This window comes from Bubalus kerabau, chromosome X (assembly GCF_029407905.1).
Source record: "Bubalus kerabau isolate K-KA32 ecotype Philippines breed swamp buffalo chromosome X, PCC_UOA_SB_1v2, whole genome shotgun sequence".
In the NCBI taxonomy this organism is placed as follows: Eukaryota; Metazoa; Chordata; class Mammalia; order Artiodactyla; family Bovidae; genus Bubalus; species Bubalus kerabau.
In genome coordinates, this window is record NC_073647.1 from 79,473,700 (window position 1) to 79,500,916 (window position 27,217).

At 35.5% G+C, this 27,217-nt stretch overlaps 1 protein-coding gene across 1 annotated transcript in view; it reads right to left on the reverse strand.

Moving 5' to 3' along the window:
- Positions 1–27,217, reverse strand: part of DACH2 (dachshund family transcription factor 2) — an 800,915-nt gene that overhangs the window by 146,363 nt on the left and 627,335 nt on the right. Inside the window, exons 6-8 of the mRNA XM_055565321.1 lie at positions 25,473–25,645; positions 9,463–9,598; positions 3,299–3,382 (exon numbers count right to left, since the gene is read on the reverse strand). Of these exons, the coding sequence (XP_055421296.1) occupies positions 3,299–3,382; positions 9,463–9,598; positions 25,473–25,645 (393 nt within the window). The remainder of the gene's footprint in view (positions 1–3,298; positions 3,383–9,462; positions 9,599–25,472; positions 25,646–27,217) is intronic.

Here is a 27,217-nt window from a genome sequence, read left to right on the forward strand (position 1 = left end):
AGGAAAATATAGGCAAAACACTATCTGACATAAATCACAGCAGGATCCTCTATGACCCACCTCCCAGAGTAAGATGGTAACAATAACCCTGTATACAAGACAGCAAAAGAGACACTGATGTATAGAACAGTCTTATGGACTCTGTGGGAGAGGGAGAGGGTGGGAAGATTTGGGAGAATGGCATTGAAACATGTATACTATCATGTATGAAACAAGTCGCCAGTCTAGGTTCGATGCACGATACTGGATGCTTGGGGCTGGTGCACTGGGACGACCCAGAGAGATGGTATGGGGAGGGAGGAGGGAGGAGGGTTCAGGATGGGGAACACATGTATACCTGTGGTGGATTCATTTCGATATTTGACAAAACCAATACAATATTGTAAAGTTTAAAAATAAAATAAAATTAAAAAAAAAAAACAGAGGATTATCACTGTAATATCACTGGCCAAAAAGAATGCAGCTTCTTTTAATAAAATGAAATGACATGATATAATACCTTGAAAAAAAATAAAAGCAAAAATAAACAAGTGAGACCCAATTAAACTTAAAACCTTTTGCACAACGAAGGAAGCAATAAGCAAGGTGAAAAGACAGCCTTTAGAATGGGAGAAAATAATAGCAAACGAAGCAATTGACAAATAATTAATCTCAAATATATACAAGCAGCTCATGCAACTCAATTCCAGAAAAGTAAATGACCTAATGAAGAAATGGGCCAAAAAATTCAACAGACATTTCCCCAAAGAAGATCTACAGATGGCTAACAAACACATGAATAGATGCTCAATGTCACTCATTATCAGATAAATGCAAATCAAAACCACAACAAAGTACCATCTCACGCTGGTCAGAATGGCTGCTATCAAAATGTCTACAAACAATAGATGCTGGAGAGGGTGTGGAGAAAATGGAACCCTCTTATGCCATTGGCTAGAATGCAAACTAGTAGAGCCATTATTGAGAACAGTGTGGAGATTCCTTAGAAACCTGGAAATAGAACTGTCATATGACCCAGCAATCCCACTGCTGGGCATACACACCAAGGAAACCATATGTACCCCAATGTTCATCGCAGCACTGTTTACAATAGCTAGAACATGGAAGCAACCTAGATGTCCATCGGCAAACAAGTGTATAAGAAAGTTGTGATACATATACACAATGCCATATTACTCAGCTCTTAAAGAGAATGCATTTGAGTCAGTTCTAATTAGGTGGATGAAACTGGAGCCTGTTATACAGAGTAAAGTAAGTCAGAAAGAAAAACACCAATACAGTATATTCACACATATATACAGAATTTAGAAAGATGGTAACAATAACCCTATATGTGAGAAAGCAAAAGAGACACAGATATAAAGAACAGACTTTTGGACTCTGTGGGAGAAGGTGAGGGTGGGATGATTTGAGAGAATAGCTTTGAAACATGTATATTACCATATGTGAAATAGATCGCCAGTGTACTGGGACGATTCTGAGGGAAAGGATGGGGAAGGAGGTGGTGGTGGGGGGGGTGGTTCAGGATAGGTAACACATGTACACCCATGGCTAGTTCATGTCACTTTATGGCAAAAGCCACTACAATATTGTAATTAATTAGCCTTCAATTAAGATAAATAAATAATTTTTAAAATAGAGAAATAAAAATTTAAGAAACAAAAAATAAAATAAAACAATGACCCTAAACCAAATAAATCGAGGCATGAATAAATCAGAAAAAAGATAAGCTTTCCATTATAACTGAATAAATGCAGTTTAATATGTCACTCCTGTCTATTAATATTCTCATCAGGATGTGTGACCAATCTATTTCAAATGAGTATAACTCTGCCATTCCACAGCAAGAGACTCAGAAATGCCAGTGCATACCACTGTGTATTTTTATGAAATTCAGTTACTGTACATCTGTACTAGCACTCCAGCTGATTTTTCATAAGACATAGCAGTGTGTCCTTGAGCATTGCAGCACACAAGCCAGTCCTAAATGCCACTGTGACTTATGGGGTTTGCAGTTCTGATGGAATCATGTGTATCATGTACAGCTTGAGATTTTCTTAGAAAATATGCTTTACTACCAAGCTGTCCTTCAAATTGTCATCACTTGCTGGGAAAGAGGTTTCAGGAACAAATTGTTGCCGAGTTATGAATGAAGTTTCATCTTTAACTACAGTTCCATTACCTCTGTAAGTGTTTGAGTAGTTTAATATACTAAACTTAACTTCTTCCACTCTGACAACTTTTCTGAAATCAAGTATTTACAACTTGGGCCCCAAAAAGTATAGTCTTTGAATAAGAAAAGACAAAACGTATGGCAAGAAAACCAAACATGGTTCGATGAAATTAAAATCCTAGAATATTCCAAATTCTAACTAAAATGCTCATCTAGGTAATTAGAAAGCAAGTTAAGTCTAGAGAAAAAGTAAAAGAAAATTCTCCGTCAATTCCTCAGCTGTTCATGTTTCCCTCCCCCCCCCCCACATATTATCAGCATCTTTATTAAAGACAGAAAAATGCATCCTAATAGTGAAGTACAGTCAGACCATCTGGTGATCTGACAAATTACCTATTAGCTTATGTTCTTTAGCTTAGAGTTAATAAATTCATGATGACAATCATAGTGCATAGCCTATAACATATGCCGATATATTTTCCTTTACTCTTACCTTAAGTCTTTTAAACAAAGTTGTACTCAGTTTTCATATCAAGGAAGTGTGACTGAAATTCTTACTCTCCCTACCTTCTTCAAACAGATATCCTAAGAAAAAGTTGGATGCTGTGCAGAAATTACACATTTATCAGTTGATTACAAGCCAGACTGATGTCATCATTCTAGGTAAATACCTGATTGGAGTAGCTTGCTAAAATTTCATTTGAAATGTCCAAATCAACATATACTTTTAAAATTACTTTTGCATGTTGAGGATAACATCTCTCCTGCATGATAGCAACTCAAGTTTTTCAAACATAACCATAAAATGATGATTAATTTAAATATAGTCAACAAAGTACAAACATAATAAAAAGAGAATCAGATGGCTCTAATCAGGCATAATATAAAGAGCTTAGGGTAAAACTTCCAACCACAGGCACCAAGAAACTTTGGGTTAATATGTTATTTATAATATCAAATAAAATTCAGGTAAATATTATTTTTTAATACTAAAATAATTTATCCAAAGTCAGTATAGATCTATTCTGACTGAGGGAAATGTGTATACAATATACTGCAATAGGGTGTTAAGTGAACTAGTGTCCAATCTTTATATGTACATTAAATAAGCAAAAATTATTTTACCTTTATTTTCCCTTTGGAATTTTTTGATAGTTGGTCCAGTATCCTGGTCAACAATAAGGTCCTCTCTATTGTTGGGCATCATAACTATAAGTAAAAGATTTAACTGAGTAATTCTCTTGCAAAATACCCAAAAGAAAAGCAGAAAAGCATTGCATAAATAGCTATTTTACCCCAATAAATAACTAACAGGAATTTTATACACTTCTACTTCTGAACCACTGAAAAGATTTTTGTTGGTATGATGATCATGCAATTTAAAAATCAATAAGCTGCTCAATCACATGATTTTTAAAGTATAATTAATGCATAGTACATATATAATTTCTAACATATTTCTTTAAATCATTTAAAATATATCCTCTTTTAAAATTCACGTGCAAATTAGCTATTTACCTCTATAATCAATAATTCCAAAAATGCTTCTGAAATGAATTTTGCATTTAATCTTATGAGTTTAAAATAATTATGATTCAAATGTACCTTACAGAGTTTTTGCAAATATATAGCAAAATTAATAGGTACGATATAATTTTCTGATCATTGTTGTAAGTACTTCACAAAACATTTATATTGAAAGAGGAAAATCATGACAATTTCAGTTTATCACTTAATATTCCTTATTTATACTTTATTAAAATATTATATAGCACCATCAATAAATATGGTCACTTTAAAACAAAAATCATCAAAACTTTTTATTCAGTTATAGACAATCTCATTATCATGCTTCAACAATTGTTGAATGAACATAAAGGGTATAATTGCTGTCAGTGTAATTAGAAATGCTTTATGTTGTCAAGATTTTTTTTAATAATACTATATTGCTTTGACATATTTTATTTCTATACATAAGACATCCTTTAAAATATGTGTATCACAGTTCAGTTCAGTCACTCAGTCATGCCCAACTTTTTGTGACCCCATGAATTGCAGCACACCAGGCCTCCCTGGCCATCACCAACTCCCGGAGTTCACTCAAACTCACGTAAATCAAGTCGGTGATGCCATCCAGGCATCTCATCCTCTGTCGTCCCTTTCTCCTCCTGCCCCCAATCCCTCCCAGCGTCAGAGTCTTTTCCAATGAGTCAGCCCTTTGAATGATGTGGTCAAAGTACTGGAGTTTCAGCTTTAGCATCAGTCCCTCCAAAGAACACCCAGAGCTGATCTCCTTCAGAATGCACTGGTTGGATCTCTTTGCAGTCCAAGGGACTCTCAGGAGTCTTCTCCAACACCAGAGTTCAAAAGCATCAATTCTTCGACACTCAGCTTTCTTCACAGTCCAACTCTCACATCCATACATGACCACAGGAAAAATCATAGCCTTGACAAGACGGACCTTTGGTGGCAAAGTAATGTCTCTGCTTTTCAATATGCTATCCAGGTTGGTCATAACATTTCTTGCAAGAAGTAAGCGTCTTTTAATTTCATGGCTGCAGTCACCATCTGCAGTGATTTTGGAGCCCAAAAAATAAAGTCTGACACTATTTCCACTGTTTCCCCATCTATTTCCCATGAAGTGATGGGACCAGATATCATGATCTTTGTTTTCTGAATGTTGAGCTTTAAGCCAAATTTTTCACTCTCCTCTTTCAATTTCATTAAGAGGTTTTTGAGTTCCTCTTCACTTTCTGCAATAAGGGTGGTGTCATCTGCATATCTGAGGTTACTGATACTTCTCCCGTCAATCCTGATTCCAGCTTTGCTTCTTCCAGCCCAGCATGTCTCATGATGTACACTGCATATAAGTTAAATGAGCAGGGTGACAACATACAACCTTTACGTACTCGTTTTTCAATTTGGAACCAGTCCATTGTTCCATGTCCAGTTCTAACTGTTGCTTCCTGACCTGCATATAGGTTTCTCAAGAGGCAGATCAGGTGGTCTGGTATTGCCATCTCTTTTAGAATGTTCCACAGTTTATTGTGCTTCACACAGTCAAAGGCTTTGGCATAGTCAATAAAGCAAACATAGATGTTTTTCTGGAACTCTCTTTCTTTTTCCATGATCCAGTGGATGTTGGCAATTTGATCTCTGGTTCTTCTGCCTTTTCTAAAACCAGCTTGAACATCTGGAAGTTCATGGTTCACATATTGCTGAAGCCTGGCTTGAAAATTATAAGCATTATTTTACTAGCGTGTGAGATGAGTGTAATTGTGCAGTAGTTTGAGCATTCTTTGGCATTGCCCTTCTTTGGGATAGCAAGGAAAACTGACCTTTGCCAGTCCTGTGGGCACTGCTGAGTTTTCCAAATTTGCTGGCATATTGAGTGCAGAACTTTCACAGCATCATCTTTCAGGATTTGAAATAGCTCCACTGGAATTCCATCACCTCCACTAGCTTTGTTTGTAGTGATGCTTTCTAAGGCTCATGTGACTTCACATTCCAGGATGTCTGGCTCTAGGTGAGTGATCACACCATCGTGATCATCTGGGTCGTGAAGCTCTTTTTTGTACAGTTTTTCTGTGTATTCTTGCCACCTCTTATTAATATCTTCTGCTTCTCTTAGGTCCATACCATTTCTGTCCTTTATCGAGCCCATCTTTGCATGAAATGTTCCCTTGATATCTTTAATTTTCTTGAAGAGATCTCTAGTCTTTCCCATTTTGTTGTTTTCCTCTATTTCTTTGCATTGATCGCTGAGGAAGGCTTTCTTATCTCTTCTTGCTATTCTTTGGAACTCTGCATTCAGATACTTATATCTTTCCTTTTCTCCTTTGCTTTTCACTTTTCTTCTTTTCACAGCTATTTGTAAGGCCTTCCCAGACAGCCATTTTCCTTTTTGCATTTCTTTTCCATGGGGATGGTCTTGATCCCTGTCTCCTGTACAATGTCATGAATCTCAGTTCATAGTTCATCAGGCACTCTATCTATCAGATCTAGGCCCTTAAATCTATCTCTTACTTCCACTGTATAATCATAAGGAATTTGATTTAGGTCATACCTGAATGGTCTAGTGGTTTTCCCTACTGTCTTCAATGTAAGTCTGAATTTGGCAATAAGGAGTTCATGTTCTGAGCCACAGTCAGCTCCTGGTCTTGTTTTTGCTGACTGTATAGAGCTTCTCCATCTTTGGCTGCAAAGAATATAATCAATCTGATTTTGGTGTTGACCATCTGGTGATGTCCATGTGTAGAGACTTCTCCTGTGTTGTTGGAAGAGGGTGTTTGCTATGACCAATGCCTTCTCTTGGCAAAACTCTATTAGCTTTTGCCCTGCTTCATTCTGTATTCCAAGGACAAATTTGCCTGTTACTCCAGGTGTTTCTTGACTTCCTACTTTTGCACTCCAGTCCCCTATAATGAAAAGGACATCTTTGGGGATTTTAGTTCTAAAAGGTCTTGTAGGTCTTCATAGAACCGTTCAACTTCAGCTTCTTCATCGTTAGTCGTTGGGGCATAGATTTGGATTACTGTGATACTGAATGGTTTGCCTTGGAAACAAACAGATCATTCTGCCATTTTTGAGACTGCACCCAAGTACTGCATTTCAGATTCTTTTGTTGACCATGATGGCTACTCCATTTCTTCTAAGGGATTCTTGCCCACAGCAGTAGATATAATATTCATCTGCATTAAATTCACCTATTCCAGTCCATTTTAGTTCACTGATTCCTAGAATGTCGTCATTCACTCTTGCCATCTCCTGTTTGACCACTTCCAATTTGCCTAGGTTCATGGACCTGACATTTCAGGTTCCAATGCAATATTGCTCTTTACAGCATTGGACCTTGCTTCTATTACCAGCCACACACACAACTGGGTATTGTTTTTTCCTTGGCTCCATCCCTTCATTCTTTCTGGAGTTATTTCTCCACTGATCTCCAGTAGCATATTGGGCACCTACTGACCTGGGGAGTTCCTCTTTCAGTATCCTATCATTTTGCCTTTTCATACTGTTCATGGGGTTCTCAAGGCAAGAATACTGAAGTGGTTTGCCATTGCCTTCTCCATTGGACCACATTCTGTGAGACCTCTCCACCATGACCCGTCCATCTTGGTTGGCCCCACCGGGCATGGTACTCTGTGTATCACAGAGTACCAATATTTCCCTATGTGCTTTACTTATAACCAGTACTCTAAATAATTCTCTCTCTCCTTTTCCTCTATACCCCCTCCCTCATCAATACAAATATTATTCTAATAGAAGAATATGTGTTTCTTTATTGTTTAATGGTCATCTGGCTATATCCTAAGACTCCCTTTAATCAGTTGCACACAATATTGTAACAAGTAAATTAGGCTTTATCCACAGAAGAGAGTTAAGCTAGAAAACCCCTGTCACTTCTTCCAGGAATTAAATTTACTCCAGTATGGATATTAGCTAAAAGTTCTAATTCACTGGTTCTTAACTCTGGCTGCACATTAGAATCTTCTGAGGATATATTGAATAGCAAAACAGAACGCTGCTGTTAGGCTCTATACTAGACCAGGTACATGAGACTGAGCATGTGGCCTGGGCATCCATATTTGTCAACCCTTCATAGGTGATCATAATGGGGAGACAGTTTTGTGAGTCCCTGAGCTCACTACGAAGCTAAATAGCTACAAAGAATACGTAATATTGAGAAGCTAAACGAGACTTGGATGAATTTCCACAAGAGTGAAATCATCTTTATCCTTTCCCAGAACAAATCCAGATTGTAAAACCTTCCCTAATCCCTCAAATTCTTTTCTTCCCCCATAAAAACATTATTTTGGACAGACTTGAGATGATCATTATTATGAAGTGTAAAAATTTAGAGTTTACATGAAATAAATATCCCTATAATAAGATTAAAAGAAGAGCAGAAATTATTTTCCCTAGAGGAAATGGATACCTACAAAATTGGACTTGTGTAGGTATAGAAGATTAACAAAGATTTTACTTAGCTCACCTGACTCATAATTATCATATATTATATGAGAATTAGTTATAGCTGAATGCAGTGGGTAATATCTGTATGCTGAGTAGGATCAGACAGCAGTTGATAAGCAATCAAGGTAAAGCCACACAGAAAAAAAAAAATAATGTTTATCCATCACATTTCCTTAGTGCTTTAAATTTCTGAAGTGTTTTCCCACATATTATTTCATTAGACCTCACAAAACTCCAGTGCAATAGGCAGAGCATTAATCATATCTATGCATGTGTGTGGGTTCCAGGTCACTTAAGTAGTGTCTGACTCTGCAATGCCATGGACTGTAGCCTGCCAGGCTCCTCTATCCATGGGATTCTCCAGGCAAGAATACTGGAGCGGGTTGCTATGCCCTCCTCCAGGGGATCTTCCTCACCCAGGGATCAAACACACATCTCTATGTCTCTTGAATCGTTAGGCAGGTTCTTTACCACCTAGAAGCCCAATCATATTCATATGTTAGGTAAAGATACTCATGGTGGTTAAGTGACATACCCAAGATCTCATAGCTAGTTAGTGCCAGACTGTGGCTAGATTAGAGTCTCCAATATTCCAGATCACTGAAAATAATATACTATTTATGGAACAATGTCCTAGGTGTAAGACTTCTGAAATAATAAAAAATGTGTGAAAAATCATGCCAAATATTAGATCAAATATTTTTTTTTTATCTAAATTATTGTTGCTGTTGTTCAGTTACTAAGTCGTGTCTGACTCTTTGTGACCCCATGGACTGCAGCACATCAGGTTTCCTGGTCCTTCACTATCTCCCAAAGTTTGCTGAAACTCATGTCCATTGAGTCAGTGATGACATACAACCATCTCATCCTCTGTTAACATTAAAATTGTTGAGATTATTGCAAATCATATATTGATTCACTTTTTAATCACTCTTACATAATCAACTGCACAAAATATATTTTATCATCCATTATTCAAAGGGTGCTGTGAATATAGCAAGTGATTTGTGTCACACTAGCTGCTAAATACCAACATATTGAATTAACCTATATTCTATAAAACTCCCATCAAATTGTTCCCATCAGATCCAGTGATACATTATTTAAGACTCTTCCGGAGAACAAACTACTAACATTTTTTTTTGTTGTTGTTGTTCATACGACTTCTCCAATAAAAATTCACCATTTTAAAAAACCATTTAAATCAAGGAGGCATCAGCTCCCCCAGATTTTTCCCCCTTCACTATTGCCTAATGAAGAATTTCCTAAAAGATTATCTTTCAGTTCCTTGCTTCAGGTGAGATACTTACCTATTCTCTCTGAATGGTGATCCATCTGAGAGGGAGAGCTGGACACACTGCTGCTGGGGTGGGAGGAGGTCTGGCTCCCAGGGCGATGACTCTCTTCCAGAGAGAGAGCAGGAGAAGGACTCTGTGGAATCCGTTCCTTATATAAAAGGAAATACAAAAGGAAATACAAAAGGAAATGTCATCTCGCACCGAGTTTTTCATGTTGGTGGAATCCATAACATTAGAAGTATTGACCTCTCATCTTTAAACTGAGTATATATCTGATTTTAAAATACCTGATCATAAACACATATCTTTAAACAAAACCATATTTTTTGTTCTTGGGAAATTAATGGGATATTGTGAGGTTTAAATAAAATAGGAAAGTGAAAGGCCTCAGTGCTATGCCAGATACATGGTAGAGCTCAAGAAAGGTTAGCTTGCACTTCCTTTCCTAGAAAATTCACCAAGCTAATTTATGAAGTGAAGTGATTATTATTAGTGAAGGTTTGTTATTATAAGCTTCTACAATGATATAACGTTCAAGCCATAACTTGGAGGGTGAGCCTACTATCTGAGTAAGAAGATCTCCCAAAGGTAAACACTTGGAACATTGGAATAAAACTCAAAAACAGTGGGAGGACCTGGTACATGTTGTGTCTTTCTGCACTGAAAACATTATGGCAATAATATATGTGTAATCTATCACACCTTAGGAATTCATTTTTAATGTTGGCAACAAAACGGTTTGATGGTCACAAGACACAATGATGGGTGTGTGAAACTAACACTAAGACCTATTATCAGTTTGTTCAGTACAGTCGCCCAGTCATGTCTGACTCTTTGCGACCCCATAGACTGCAGCCCACCAGGCTTCCATGTCCATCACCAACTCCCAGGGCTTACTCAAACTCATGTCCATATAGTGGGTGATGCCATCCAACCATCTTATCCTCTGTAGTTCCCTTCTCCTCCTACCTTCAATCTTTCCCAGCATCAGAGTCTTTTCCAATAAGTCAGTTATTCACATCAGGTATCCAAAGTATTGAAGTTTCAGCTTTAGCTTCAATCTTTCCAATGAATATAAAGGACTGATTTCCTTTAGGATGGACTGGTTTTATCTCCTTGCAGTCCAAGTGACTCTCAAGAGTCTTCTCCAGCACCACAGTTAAAAAGCATCAATTCTTTAGTGCTCAGCTTTCTTTAATTCAACTCTTAACCCCATACATGACTACTGGAAAAATCATAGTTTTGACTAGATGGACCTTTGTTGGCAAAGTAACGAATGTCTTTACTTTTTTTAATATGCTGTTTAGGTTGGTCATAGCTTTTCTTCCAAGAAGCAAGTGTCTTTTAATTTCATGGCTGCAGTCACCATCTGCAGTGATTTTGGAACTGAAATGATTTTCATCAAATTTATAATTTAAAACTATAAAAATTAAACAATACTAAAAGGATGTTCGTTAGTATTGTTTAAATTTTTAAAGTTTAAAATTAAGAATTTGATAAAAATCAGTTCAGTTCAGTCACTCCCTCATGTATGACTCCTTGCAAGTCCATGGACTGCAGTACGCCAGGCTTCCCTATCCATTACCAACTCCCGGAGCTTACTAACACTCATCCATTGAGTTGGTGATACCATCCAACCATCTCATCCTCTTTTGTCCCCTTCTCCTCTTGCTTTCAGTCTTTCCCAGCATCAGAGTCTTTTCTAATGAGTCAGTTTTTTGCATCAGGTGGCCAAAATATTTGAGCTTCAGCTTCAACATCAGTCCTTCCAATGAATATTCAGGACTGATTTCCTTTAGGATCAACTCGTTTGATCTCCTTGCAGTTCGAGGGACTCTCAAGAGTCTTCTCCAACACCACAGCTCAAAAGCATCAATTCTTCAGTGCTCAGCATTCTTGATGGTCCAACTCTCATATCCATACATGACTACTGAAAAAACCATAGGCTTGACTAGATGGACCATTGTCAGCAAAGTAATGTCTCTGGTTTTTAACATGCTGTCTAGGTTTATCATAGTTTTTCTTCCAAGGATCAGTTCAGTTCAATTCAGTCATTCAGTCTTGTCCAACTCTTTGTGACCCCATGGACTGCAGCATGCCAGAGCTCCCTGTTCATCACCAACTCCTGGAGTTTATTCAAACTCATGTCCATTGAGTCGGTGATGCTACCCAACCATCTCATCCTCTGTCATCCACTTCTCCTCTTGCCTCAATTTTTCCCAGCATCAGGGTTTTTCAAATGTCAGCTCTTGGCATCAGAAGGCCAAAGTATTGGAGTTTTAGCTTCAACATCAGTCCTTCCAATGAATATTCAGGACTGATTTCCTATAGGATGGACTGGTTTTATCTCCTTGCAGTCCAAGGGTCTCTAAACAGTCTTCTCCAACACCACAGTTCAAAAACATCAATTCTTCAGCACTCAGCTTTCTTTATAGTCCAACTCTCACATCCATACATGACTGCTGGAAAAAAACAAACAAACAAACAAACATAGCCTTGACTAGATGGATCTTTGATGGCAAAGTAATATCTCTGCTTTTTAATATGTTGTCTAGGTTGGTCATAATTTTTATTCCAATGAGTAAGCGTCTTTTTATTTCATGGCTGCAGTGATATTGGAGCCCCCCCACACAAAAAAAAAAAAGTCTGACACTGTTTCCACTGACCATCTATTTGCAATGAAGTGATGGGACTGGATGCCATGATCTTTGTTTTATGAATGTTGAGATTTAAGCCAACTTTTTCACTCTCCTCTTTCACTTTCATCAAGAGGCTTTTTAGTTCCTCTTCACTTTCTGCCATAAGGGTGGTATCATCTGCAAAACTGAGGTTATTGATATTTCTCTCAGCAATCTTGATTCCAACTTGTGCTTTTTCCAGCCCAGGGTTTCTCATGATGTACTCGTCATATAAGTTAAATAAGAACGGTGACAATATACAGCCTTGATGTACTCCTTTTCCTATTTGGAACCAGTCTGTTGTTCCATGTCTAGTTCTAACTGTTGCTTACTGATCTGCATACAAATTTCTCAAGAGGCAGGTCGGTGGTCTGGTAACCCCATGTCTTTCAGAATTTTCCACAGTTTATTGTCATCTACAAGTCGAAGCCTTTGGCATAGTCAATAAAGCAGAAATAGATGCTTTTCTGGAACTCTTTTGCTATTCTGATGACCCAGTGGATGTTGGCAATTTTATCTCTGGTTCCTCTGCCTTTTATAAAACCAGCTTGAACATCTGGTAGCAAATTTGGAAAACTCAGCACTGGCCACAGGACTGGAAAAAGTCAGTTTTCATTCCAATCCCTAAGAAAGGCAATGCCAAAGAATGCTCAAACTGCTGCACAGTTTCACTCATCTCACACTCTAGTAAAGTAATGCTCAAAATTCTCCAAGCCAGGCTTCAACAATACATGAACCATGAACTTCCAAGGAGCAAACGTCATTTAATTTCATGGACTCAGTCACCATCTTCAGTCTAGCCCAAGAAAATAAAGTCTGTCACTGTGTCCATTGTTTCTCCAACTATTTGCCATGACATGATGGGACTGGATGCCATGATCTTAGTTTTCTAAATGTTAAGTTTTAAGCCTCCTTTTTCACTTTCCTCTTTCACTTTCATCAAGAGGCTCTTTAGTTGCTCTTCACTTTCAGCCATAAGGGTGCTGTCGTCTCCATATTTGAGGTTATTGATATTTCTCCAGGTGCTCGTGATTCCAACTTATTTTTCATCCAGCTCAGCATTTTGCATGATGTACCTTGCATATAAGTTAAGTAAACAAGGTGACAATATACAGCCTTGATGTACTTCTTTCTCAACTTGGAACCAGTCCATTTTTCCATGTCCTGTTCTAACTGTTGCTTCTTGACCTGCATACAGATTTCTCAGGAGGCAGGTAAGGTGGTCTGGTATTCCCATCTCTTTAAGAATTTGCAATAGTTTGTTGTGATCAACACAGTCAAAGACTTTAGCATAGTCAATGAAACAGAAGTAGATGGCTTTTATTTTTCTTTCTTTCTGTAATTCTCTTGCTTTTTCTATGATGCAATGGATGTTAGTAATTTGATCTCTGGTTCCTCTGTCTTTTCTAAATGCAGCCTGAACATCCCAAAGATCTCAGATCATATACTTTTGAAGCCTAGCTGGGAGAATGTTGAGCATTACTTTGCTAGCATGTGAGAACAGTGCAATTGTGTGGTGGTTTGAATATTCTTTGGCATTTTCTTTCTTTGAGGTTGGAATGAAAACTGACCTTTTCCAGTCCTGTGGCTGTAAAATTATTGATAAAAATAAAATAAAATGTTTATTTTATATAGCTCTACAGTAACTGTTATGGTTCTCAGGATTTTTGTCATAATTAATATTGCTATAAATCTCTGAAGTTATTCACTATGTTTATGAATCACAAACTGATGAATAAATTTGACATTTAGTTAATTTGATCAATTAAAAACACATTATTTAAAAAAACACATTATTGTTTATCCATATATGCAATAAATGTGACTGAATAATAGACATTCTGGGACAGAGAATATTTGTTTTATTATATAACTCATTCATAATGAATTTCTTTAAGTTCTGTATATTTATATGCAATTACAACATCAGTATTCTAATCACCATAAGATTAAAAATTAGTTTGTCAAATATGTGTTTATATATTTTCACATTGATTTTGCATGAAAAGCCCCAAACTGATAAATTATTTAAAGAAAAACTGTTTGCTTAATGTAAAATTAATAATATGAGAGTTAAAGTCTATTATTTCATTAGTAGATGTTAAGATTTTCCAAAGTTTATCATTATGGCAGACAGAATAATCTCATTAGCTCAGCCAAAAATGTTTAGTCCACGTCCTAATAGTTGAACTTGTGAATATGTTATCTTATATGGCAAAATGGACTTTTCAAATGTGACTGAGAACCTGGAGATAGAGCTATTACATGGATTAACTTGAGGGTAGAAAGGAAAGTCAGAGGAAGATATGATTATTGAAGAATGGTCAGAAAGATAACCTGGAAAAGGGAAGGAAACTGATACTATCCTGGAAGCTTACAGAAAGAAATTCAGTCCTGTTATTTGAGCTCAGTGATACCCATGTCAGACATCTGACCTACAGAGCTGCAAGCTAATAAACTTGCATCATTTAAAGCTATTAAATGTATACCTTGTTCCAAAAGTAAAATGGAACTAATACAGTCATCTGTGTAGTTGTTCATTTTTAAATGATGTATAATGTTATTTAGTATTCAGTAAACATCTGATAATTTTAATGAAATGAATAGTGGACTTTGAGTATATTAGCTGCAGTATCATATAGTTATTAAATACTATTAATTGTAAATATATTACCTCTTAAAGGCTTTATAACTTTTGTTATGCTTCAAACAATATTTTATGACAGAGAAATATACATGCATTTATATTTAGTATACAGTTAAATATACAGTTGCAATACTCTATATACAGGAAAAGATAAAAAGATTCATATAAACAAAGCAGAAGAGAATATTTTTTTTCCAAATAATTATATATGTTGTTTAGAGGGATAGTATGGGCATGGATAGCAAATTATATATGGCTTTTATAATACATTTTTAATTTTTTTTAAAAGTTCATCAGTTGTGAAATTCAACCTAAAGTGCAGTGATTAAAATTATAATCCCTAAATAGCATATGTACACACACACCAATGAAAGGAATTTCATATATGAGGTCAAAATTATTTTCTTACTTTTCACTGTTGTGTAGTCTCAATGATTCTATGCTAAAATATGTATATAAATTGTGGAACAGTCTTTGAATTCTAACATTGGTTATTTGCTGAAAAATATTAAATTTAATGAACTACTTTTATCTTTAATAGACCAGTAAGTGAATGGATAGGGATAAAGTACAACAGTTATTGAGCAAAAATAAAACTGAACAAACAAAATCACTGTGTAGTGGTAAACAAGAATCATACATAGCAATATATCCTGCCATAATAAAAATGGAAAAATTGGGAATGAATTATAAAGTTGATGGCTTAGAAAAAAAGAGAATTCAAGTGATTTGACCTTGCCCATTCTGCTTAAAAAATGAATGGTCATTCTAATTTTTTTTTGAATTGAAAGAATATCTACACAAATAGAAAATGCTATAAATAATGAGGAAAATTTACAATGCTATAAAGAGGAATCCTCCAAAATGTTTTAAAAGTATCTATGATCAAATACTATGAACTCAAATACTTTACTTTTAAATTCATCTTTTGCCATTGTCAATAGCACATCAGGTGGGTATTATTTCAAATAACTTTGAAAACATGATTTAAAGTTACAATAACATTTTGCATAAAACCACAGTTCATATTTAAGATTTGTAGCCTGCACTTACCAAATTCAATCAAAATTCAATTCATTGTTATTGTTTCCTAAGGCATCACAGAGGTCACATTTTTTTCACCATGTAAACATTAGATGAGTCCAATACCTTACACTGATTAAGAATTAGGTGGGTTTTTAAAATATCTGTATGGCACTGGAAACGTTAATTTCTTCTAAAATAATCAATAGTTATATAACTAATTTCTACTTTGCAAGTAAACAGATCCATTTTTCAGGCCTGTAATCAGTATGCATCTATTTAGCTACTTAACTGCAATGTGCTTCGGGTCATTAGGTGGCTACTGTTGTGTCTCAGCCTAGTTAAATTTTCACAGCAAGTTAATCTGTTTTATTACAAATGAGAAGACAAGGATAATGTCTTCACCACTTGCCAAATACAGGGTTAACAGTATTTGCAACAAATCAGTAAGGACATTAAAAAGGAAAATTGAAAATCTAAAACCCAAATCATTTTACTCATTCATGACAATTTTATTTGGCATTTATGACTTTTACAACACTGTTACTTTTCATTTATTTCATTCAAGTCCCTTCAAAAACAGCTTTAGCTCTTCTAAATCACTGCAGAAATCTTCTCCAGATTCAGTCCCTGTAGCAGAGGAGGGAGATTTCCAAAACTGATACATACTTACCCAATGAAATCCCGACTTTCCCTTGCAATTGGTAAAATTATCTTCAATAATAACTCAAATTTCTAGCATATAGTTATATAGTTCAAGGCTTATGCCAAAGAAAAAAGAGACATTATAGAAAATATTTCTAATTAGTACATGTTATTACTCCCTCTTCTATCATACTGTTTTCATTTTTAGCAGGTACATATGGTCAAAGGACATTTATCTCATATTAAAAGATTTAAGAGTACATTTGAACCTTGAATAAAGAGCAGGGTCAAAGCTAAGGAAAATTAGCTTTATATGGTTTAACACAGTCAGTAGAGTATAGAACTTAGTTTATTGGCACTAAGGTATCAACTCTACCCTTTTTAATGGAGATCTTTTATTTCATCTCAATGTATTTCTTTATATCCTAGATATGGCAAAACACAGAACTTGTAAAGTACTAATGTATGCATATTATACATGTGTTCACATTTATGTATACGTGTGTATAGTTACCTTTTAAGAACACCTATCTCATTGTGTTGTATCTATGATATTCTCTTATATTGATTCTTCTCAAGCATTTGGTGGGGTTATGTAATATATAATTTGTCTTTTTTTATTTAATTGTAATTCAACTCTCACTGTAATTAATCTCCCAAATGTTAATCTCTTAATAAATTCCTAAAGGATTTAATGGCATTTCGCTGCTGAGGAGTGGCTTTTGGAAGTTTAACTGATACTAGATATTTTATTCATGCATTTGTAGAGATATTTTGCATTTAACTGATGTGTTCCTTCTGTACTGTCACCAGAGCACTAAAGAAACAGAATAGATTGTAATCTGACAAATTTAAATAATAAAATCAGGAACAAGACTATACGTTTGTTCATTGATTTTGTTAACTTGGTTTACCACTAGTACTGAGAAAGAATTACATGCTCTGTTTTATCTTTGAATATTATTGGATGCATGACACTATGTGAATTTTTATGAATCAGTTTAAGAATTAATATATGTTCCACAATCATCAATTTACAATTGCATTTAGGTTAATGCAGATGGATATGGCAAGTTTTCATTAATTTTCATATGAGAGAGTCCAAAATCATAAACATACCCTATCTGTGACCTATGTGATAGCTGGACAAAGTACCCTCTTACCTCTTCAATGAGATCAACTTGTTCTGGAAGAGGCTGACAGCTTAAAGGGAATCAGCTATAATAACTGTTCATAGCATGTAAATGCCCTCAAGTGGGAGAATGAATAGTTCAGTGGAAATATGTATGGCTTGCAAATTATGCTGTAGGCTTGGGCCTCTACCACATACACACATACACAGCAAACAGCCCTCAATTCTCACACAATGCATCTTCATCGCATGTTCTAAAATATAAAGTAAATAAATAATAAAATAAAATAAAATATAGTAATAGCTTTTCCTTTCCACAGAGCACTTAGAATAAGATTCAACTAATGATTTTTTTCAGTGAATTTGAATTATCACAAAAAGTGCTCTCTGTGTTGACTAATTTTAATGCCAGATGTTCACATGCTAATGCCATTGCCCTGTGACCATTTCCAATCAATTCATTAATTGCCAGCTGCTCAGGCAAACAAAAAACACAACTCATCAGATGGTATTGGTAAACGGCCAAATAACAGCTTCCTACTCAAATTTCTTAAATTTGTTATCAGAGAAAATGACGATGAACTTTCCCACAAATATGGAAAAAATGTACTATGAGATATTTAAATGTAAGAAAATATGTGTTCATATCAGTCAGGTATTTTACCTATTCTGCTCTCAGGATTTTGCCACATTGTGTAATATAACAGAAAGATAAGTCTTAAAAATCTAATGATCATAATACAATTTCTAATTAATGTTATAGCTCTATTAATTATTAGCTACAAATGCTAATAGCTGAACCAACAGTTAAGAGATCTGAGTCAGACCTAAGGACTCTGTGCCCAGGCACAACAATATTCTCAAACTATTTTTGACCAAAAAACAGAAATAACAACAAAACTAAAAAAAAAAAAAAAAAAAAAAAAAAAAACAACAAAAAAAAACAACTTTCACAACTTACAGTGTTTTTTTTTGTTTTGTTTTTTTTTGTTTTTGTCAGTTTTGGAATTAACATCTATATCATTAATGATCATTATTTTAAAGACACTCACCAATGTTTAATATCCAATGCATCATTAGTTTGTATTCATTTATGCAACAAACATTTATGGAGTGTATAATGTACCCATTGAAAATGACAGAAAATCCTACAGGTGCCTTCATATTGTGTTTATAAATGCACAGTTCAGACTACAGACTAAATAATCCACATAGAAAAATTCAAATAGTTGGGGCAAACAGAAGGGGAAACAACAGAAATAGTGAGAGACTTTATTTTGGGGGGCTCCAAAATCACTGCAGATGGTGAGTGAAGCCATGAAATTAAAAGATGCTTGTTCCTTGGAAAAAAAGCTATGACCAACCTAGACAGCATATTAAAAAGCAGAGACATTACTTTGCCAACAAAGGTCCATCTAGTCAAAGCTATTATTTTTCCAGTAGTCATGTATGGATGTGAGAGTTGAACTATAAAGTAAGCTGAACGCTGAAGAATTGATGCTTTTGGACTGTGGTGTTGGAGAAGACTCTTGAGAGTCCCTTGGACTGCAAGGAGATCCAACCAGTCCATCCTGAAGGAAATCAGTCCTCAGTGTTCATTGGAAAGATTGATGCTAAAGCTGAAACTCCAATACTTTGGCTACTTGATGCAAAGAGCTGACTTATTTGAAAAGACCCTGATGCTGGGACAGATTGAGACAAGAGGAGAAGGGGATGACAGAGGATGAGATTGTTGGATGGCAACACTGACTAGATGGACATGAATTTGAGGAGAAGGTCACGACAGAGGATGAGATGGTTCAATGACATCACCAACTGGATGGACAGGGAAACCTGGTGTACTGCAGTCCATGGGTTCGCAAAGAGTCAGACACTACTGAGTGACTGAACTGAAACATTCAAAGGTAATTTAAAATAGAATAAAAATCACATGTATACCTGTGGCAGATTCATTTTGATATTTGGCAAAACTAATACAATTATGTAAAGTTTAAAAATAAAATAAAATTTAAAAAATAAAAATAAAAAATAGAATAAAAATCAGATCAATTTTGATATTAAAATGGGCATCTCTCTCCAGTCCCCACCAGATCCCTAACCTTCCTTTTGTGACATCAAGATCAAAGTACTACAAGTTATCAGTTTCTCTGCAGAGGGAGAGTCTAATACCTGTATATGCGTCTAATGGTGGGGACCCCTTAGTCCTATTACTGATAAGAATTTGCACAGACAAATGTATATAGGAAAAGCTATTTCTTTCTCAGTCTAGCTCTCTGCCATGATCTTGGTTTCCACTTATTACTATTTCTATATGAATTCTTGAGTATAAAACATAATAAAATATAATTAGCTTACACTGAGTATTTACTAAGTATAAGCACACTAAGTGTGTTAACAAGTTTGTCTCATTTAAGTATATTTTAACACCCCATGTTATGAGGTAGATACAATTATCTTCCACACTTCACTGCAAAATAAGGCAAACTGATGGGCAAGTATGGACAGGTTAATTCATTTTCCTGAAATCACATAACAAGAAATGGTGCAATCAGAATTCAAATACAGGCATACAATCTGAATTCAGAGCTTATGCTCTTACCCATCATTCCATATTCCTCCACTGAAATCTTCTTCTTAATACATCTTACTTAACTGACAAATTATGATATCTCTAGAGAGAAACAGTATATAATTCTATAAACTCTTTTTGGGGGTGGGGTATCTGTTTCTTTCTTTATTTTTTTTTTTTTTTGATAAAGCAACGTAACATGATTATTTGCAAATATTAGATCTATGCTAAATCAGTTAATTCTGTTCTTGCTCTCTGTTTTCTAATAGAAAATGATGACAATAATAATAGAGTAAGCTTCTCGATGAGGGTGAAGGGGGTGAAAGTGAAGGAAGAGAGTGAAAGAGTCAGTTTAAAACTAAATTATTAAAACTAAATTAAAAAAATTAAGATAATGGCATCTAGCCCCATTACTTCATGGTAAATAGAGGGGGAAAAGACGGAAGTAGTGACAGATTTCCTCTTCTTGGGCTCTACAATCACTGCAGATGGGGACTGTAGCCATGAAATCAGAAAACATTTGCTTCTTGGCAAGAAAGTTATGACAAACCTAGACAGTGTGTTGAAAAGAAGAGACAATAATCTGCTTACAAATGTCCATATAGTCACGGCTATGGTCTTCCCAATGGTCATATATGATTGTGAGAGCAGGACCATAAAGAAGGTAGAGTACTGAAGAATTGATGCTTTTGAACTGTCATGCTGGAGAAGACTCCTGAAAGTCCCTTGGACAGCAAGGAGATCAAACCAGTCAGTCTTAAGGGAAATTGAGAGGGTAACAGGCAGGAAGGCCAAGGGTCTCCAAATGGAGGAAAGAGGCTGCAAGTGTCAGACATTTTTATCTCTCATAAGCGGCAGGAGGAAACAAACTAGCGATATTCTTTTCCTTCTCTATACAAATTTAAAATAAATTTTCTCTGAAAATACTGGGTTGCAATAACGACACCCGGTCTCACCTGAAGTTAACTGTTCTCAAACCTTGAGTTAACCAAAGCATTTTTCTTATGGAAATGTTTGTCTTAAGCTATGTTAGTGTACTATGCATTTACCTCAAACTCTTGTCTTCAAGTCGGTTCTGCCTAATGGCTCAGAACCTACTTGACAAACCAGTATGTTACACTCAGACATTGTTCCCCTAATCTATGTAAACAAAACTATTTGTATGGTAATCTGCCCTTCTACAAGATTCAAGTCAATCGTTTTTATGGCCCGGGATGAATCGCCTGAAGCCAAGATTATCCCAAAATACATTTTATGGATGAGTGGTCTGGTGCCATTCTGAGTTTTAAGACATTCCTTTCTTTCATTAACAGACTGCTAGTGACTATATAACATCCAGCTGAAGACTATCAGGGGGGTACTCTTTCTGCCCCCTTCTGATGCCTATGTCAGAAACTTTCTCTATCTCCTTTATACTTTAATAAAACTTTATTACACAAAAGGTCTGAGCAATCAAGCCTCATCTCTGGCTCCAGATTGAATTCTTCTCCTCCGGAAGCCAAGAATCCCAGCGTCTTTTCATGCTTCAGCAACAACCTTTCAAAATCAACCCTGAATACTCATTGGAAAGACTGATGCTGAAGCTTAAATTCCAATATTTTGGTCATCTGATGTGAACAGCTGACTCATTGGAAAAGTCCCTGATGCTGGAAAAGGTTGAGGGCAGAAGGAAAAGAGGGAATCAGAGGATGAGACAGCTGGATGTCATCAACAATGTAATGGACATGATGGTGAGGGACAGAGAGGCCTGGGTGTGTTGCAGTCCATGGGATAGCAAAGAGTTGGACACGACTGGGCAACTGAACAACAATAAGGCAATATTAAGCAACAACTATCATTTCTGGCCAAATTCAAGGCAAATTGCAATACACTTGCTGATTTTTCAAAGTGTATTATCTCTTTTCCCCAAAGACTGAGTGTTCTGAACTTTGCAACCATCCTATCTAACGTCTTAGAAACAGTGCTGTCTGATAAAATTTTCTGTAAATAGGCAAATGTTCCTTATCTGTACTATCTAATTAGAAATTGAAATGTAGCTAGTAGCCATTGAGGAACTGAAATGTCCATTTTATTTAATTATTTTAAATTGAAATAGCCACATGTGGCTAATGGCTACTCTATTAAATAGTATTGCTGTAGTAGGTATGTGCTATGCATCTAAGGTTGTTTGTTGATTGTTTACCACCATGGAGGTGGGGAATTTATTAAAACCTAAGTAAATACATATTTTCTTTAGATGTCTAAGATTCTAAAAGTCACATCACTTCTCAAAGCTCTAAAAAGCTGTGGTTTTATTTCCTACCTGTGAGAAGGAAATTCAAAAGATGAAACCAGGTCTAGTTTCCCTTGTGTTAGTTTTCACTATTTAAGAGCATTTGCAGAAGTCAACACCTCTATTCACCAATTTCTTTCTTTTTCTTTTTTTCACATTGGGGTGGAAATATTTACACAGTGGTAGAAGAAGAAGGAATAAATGCAATTATGCTCTTTCCAACATGACTTTATTTTATGTTAAAGTGGCATAATTTCAACAACAGAAAAAAAAAAAAAACTGTTTATTCATTTTTATAGAGATCTCAAACCTTGAGTTACATGTTATGTTTTTCTGAATAAATATGAGAGGTAAACTACTTTGAAGATATTTTGTTTGATTTACTGGATATGGGGGAATATTGGCATAGAGAAGCTGATTTGATAAACATTTCATATTTTATATAAGGCTTTAAAGGAGAGTATTGTCTTGCTCAAATCAGAGCTAATTATTAAATACACAGTAATTCTGTGAGTCAGGTGTTAAGCTGCTGTTAACATTAAATCAGCTATGGTGGGAATTACTTATACCACATAAATTGGCAAATGTTATAAATCAGAGGTTTTCACTTTATTTTATTTTTTTTTCCCTCATCTATAGGCATACCACTGGATGCTGGCCCAAATACAAACTCTAAAACACTGGACTTTTAAGCCTATTACAGGAATCTGAAGGTTTTTATTTAATTCTAATATGCAACATTATCAGACTAGTCAAATGATATTATGAATAAGTACACTAAGTGGTGCATTCATTTTAGTCTATGAGCATTCAAACAAACAAAAGTATACTGTCACATTATAAAAATACATATTATATAAATATGTAATCATGATTGTATGCACTTTACATTGGTCCTTTTAAAGAACCTGAAAAAATAAAGACAAACATAACACATTGATAATCATTTACTACTAAAATTTTAAGCACACAGAATATAGGAAAATTTAAAGCATTATATGTAGTTTTCACATGACTCAGGAATCCTGGCTTCAGATAGTACAAAACAAAATCAGCAAAATCATGTTTTCAAAATAGTACACATTTGTTCATTTTATCCATTTACATTTTAAATCAAAAACTTTGTTTATTTTTTGTCTTTCCCTATTAGGTCACAAACCTTAACAATCACATAATGCATAATAGGGACTCAGTCAATAGAAAGCAAAAAATACAGATGGATCCACAGTATTTTTAAACGAGATATCAGTGTCTTATTCTGATTCTCCAGAAAATGAGCATATAGGGAATGTATTTCAGCATAATAAAGGCCATATATGACAAATCTACAGCTAACATACCCAACTGTAAAAAGCTGAAAACACTTCCTCTAAGATTAGTAACAAGATAAAGATGTCCACACTCTCATCACTTTTAGTCAAAACAGACTAATTCACTGAGGGCCACAGTCCTTACAGAAAGCATACTGCTACATGGCCATAAAAATATAAATGGAGCTTAATAAAAATTTATCAGTTCTTTCCCTTTCTTATAAAGATTATGTTTTAAATTTTCTTTATTGCTTTAGAAGTTCACCAAATTAGAAGCTAATTTAATATTGAACAAATATGTCTAGAATCTCACATTTCTTCTGCCTTCAGTTCTTTTTCTCCCATGTTCACCTATTACAATAATATCGATATTGCAAGGCCTAGCTCAAATCCATCAACTGTAATACCATTTGTGATTCCTGTTCCCTCTCTTCTCTAACCTAGATTTGCTCTATCCCTCCTCTAAATTCATGTAATGCTTGATGGATTGCTATGCATCACAGTCTGTGTTGTTATGCAAGTTAAATGTGTACTTGTTATTCTCTAGAATTTAGGTTGTGGGTCCTGGAAGTCAGGAACTACATCCTAATTATTTCCCATATTACCCTATGTGATGTCTACATATTGAGTATGTTTGTTGAATAAATGGAGGAACAAAGGAACAAATTAAGGGTTGCCCTGATTAACTATACTATTTGATTCTATACACCCTTATATTATCTTCTCCACAAAAGGAAAAATGTATTACAAAACTTAGTTCATGTTATACTTGGAAGGCAAAGGGAGGTGTGACAAACTAATAGGAGACATAAGGAAGATTATAAAATATTTGTGTTTCATTACACAATGGTCCAAAAATTTTGAAAAATTTTATTCTAGAATATGATAATGATAAAACTCCAATACTTTGGCCACCTCATGCAAAAAACTGACTCATTGGAAAAGACCCTGATGCTGGGGGAGATTGAAGGTGGGTGGAGAAGGGGATGACAGAAGATGAGATGGTTAGATGGCATCACCAACTCTATGGACATGAGTTTCAGTAAGCTCCGGGAGTTGGTGATGTACAGGGAAACCTGGCATGCTGCAGTCCATGGGGTCGCAAAGAGTCGGACATGACTGAGCAACTGAACTGAACTGAATACTATAAATTATCATAAGGATTTGTTTAATGTTTCACAATTTTAAACTGTATTTTACTCATATTACCTCCAGACGGCCAATGAAATAGGTGGGATAGATTAGGACTTTTATTTTACAGTTGAGGAAAAAGTTGAGGAAGGTTAATTGCTATATCCAAGGTCATTCAGATATTAAGTAGCAGAATCAGAACTGAAATGCAGGTCTTTTTAACTATAAATCTTTTATGATATATACTATTCCACAACTGTCTCACAAACACCAAGAAGATGCAGTGTTTACTTTGTTTCACTCCAGCAATGGGAATGGATTTTGCACATTCTTCTGCTCTCTCTTTAGCTGGGCATGCCTCCCACACACTGTGCTCATGAATACAAGACAGGATGCTAGAATTAAAGGTAGTATCTGTGGTCATTGAATGAAAACAAATGACAATAACAAAAACACCTTAGCAGGCCTAGTCAGAAATCAAACTCATCAATACTTTATGCTGAGCAACTGAGTCAATGAGCTGTGTGTTTATACTGAAGATTTCATGGAATTATTATTTTATCAAAATTTACATGTTATTAACAACTTTATCCTCTTCTAAAGTACTGTTCTTACCTTTATAACTGAGGCCCCAGCTCTGGAGAGTGGACTGTGAATCTGGGCTGCAGCAGCCATGTTGGCAATAGTATTAAGATGGTTCATCTGATTCATTGCCATAGCAACTGATGCAGGAGGTAAGCTGACTGGAAGTAGGGGATGTGGCATCATCATAAATGGCAGATCCAGTCCTAAAAGAGACAGTGCATGTTAAATTATCATATTAGTTACATTATATGGACAAATGGAAATTACATAAAAATTGATGTTATTAAATAGTTAAGAAAAAAAGTCTTCACTCTTGTTGAATTTTAAGTGGTTTTATCATATCCTAGTATCTCCTTGAGGAATTAATAGTATCTGTGGAATTTAACATGGTTTTTTAATTTAAAAATGCACCTATATTCAGACTTTTATTTAACAATATTCCTTGTTCTTGCTCTCACTTCCAAAATATTTATTTATAATGTTAAATTTTTTACTCATAAACAAAAACAAAAAACTTTAAGCTAAACATCATTGTGTTTAATAAAAAGAAGCAACTTTCCTTTTAAACATTATAATGTAATGATGTGTTGATACTTTCTAGCTTAACTCTTTCCTTAGGAGTAAAGCTAGTGAAGGTGATGAAATTTCAGTTGAGCTATTTCAAATTCTGAAAGATAATGCTGTGAAAGTGCTGCACTCAATATGTCAGCAAATATGGAAAACTCAGCAGTGGCCACAGGACTGGAAAAGGTCAGTTTTCATTCCAATCCCAAAGAAAGGCAATCCCAAAGAATGCTCAAACTACTGCACAATTGCACTCATCTCACACGCTAGTAAAGTAATGCTCAAAATTCTCCAAGCCAGGCTTCATCAATACGTGAACCGTGAACTTCCAGATGTTCAAGCTGGTTTTAAAAAGGCAGAACAACTAGAAATCAAATTGCCAACATCCACTGGATCATCAAAAAAGCAAGAGAGTTCCAGAAAAACATCTATTTCTGCTTTATCGACTATGCCAAAGCCTTTGACTCTGTGGATCACAATAAACTGTGGAACATTCTTAAAGAGATGGCAATACCAGACCACCTGCCTCTTGAGAAACCTATATGCAGGTCAGGAAGCAACAGTTAGAACTGGACCTGGAACAACAGACTGGTTCCAAACAGGAAATGGAGTACATCAAGGCTTTATATTGCCACCCTGCTTATTTAACTTATATGCAGAGTACATTATGAGAAACACTGGGCTGGAAGAAGCACAAGCTAGAATCAAGATTGCCAGGAGAAATATCAATAACCTCAGATATGCAGATGACACCACCCTTATGGCAGAAAGTGAAGAGGAACTAAAAAGCCTCTTGATGAAAGTGAAAGAGGAGAGTGAAAAAGTTGGCTTAAAGCTCAACATTCAGAAAACTAAGATCATGGCATCTGGTCCCATCACTTCATGGGAAATAGATGGGGAAACAGTGGAAACAGTGTTAGACTTTATTTTTTTAGGCTCCAAAATCACTGCAGATGGTGACTGCAGCCATGAAATTAAAAGATGCTTACTCCTTGGAAGGAAAGTTATGACCAACCTAGATAGCATATTCAAAAGCAGAGACATTACTTTGCCAATAAAGGTGCGCCTAGTCAAGGCTATGGTTTTTCCAGTAGTCATGTATGGATGTGAGAGTTGGACTGTGAAGAAAGCTGAGTGTCGAAGAATTGATGCTCTTGAACTGTGGTGTTAGAGAAGACTCTTGAGCGTCCCTTGGGCTGCAAGGAGATCCA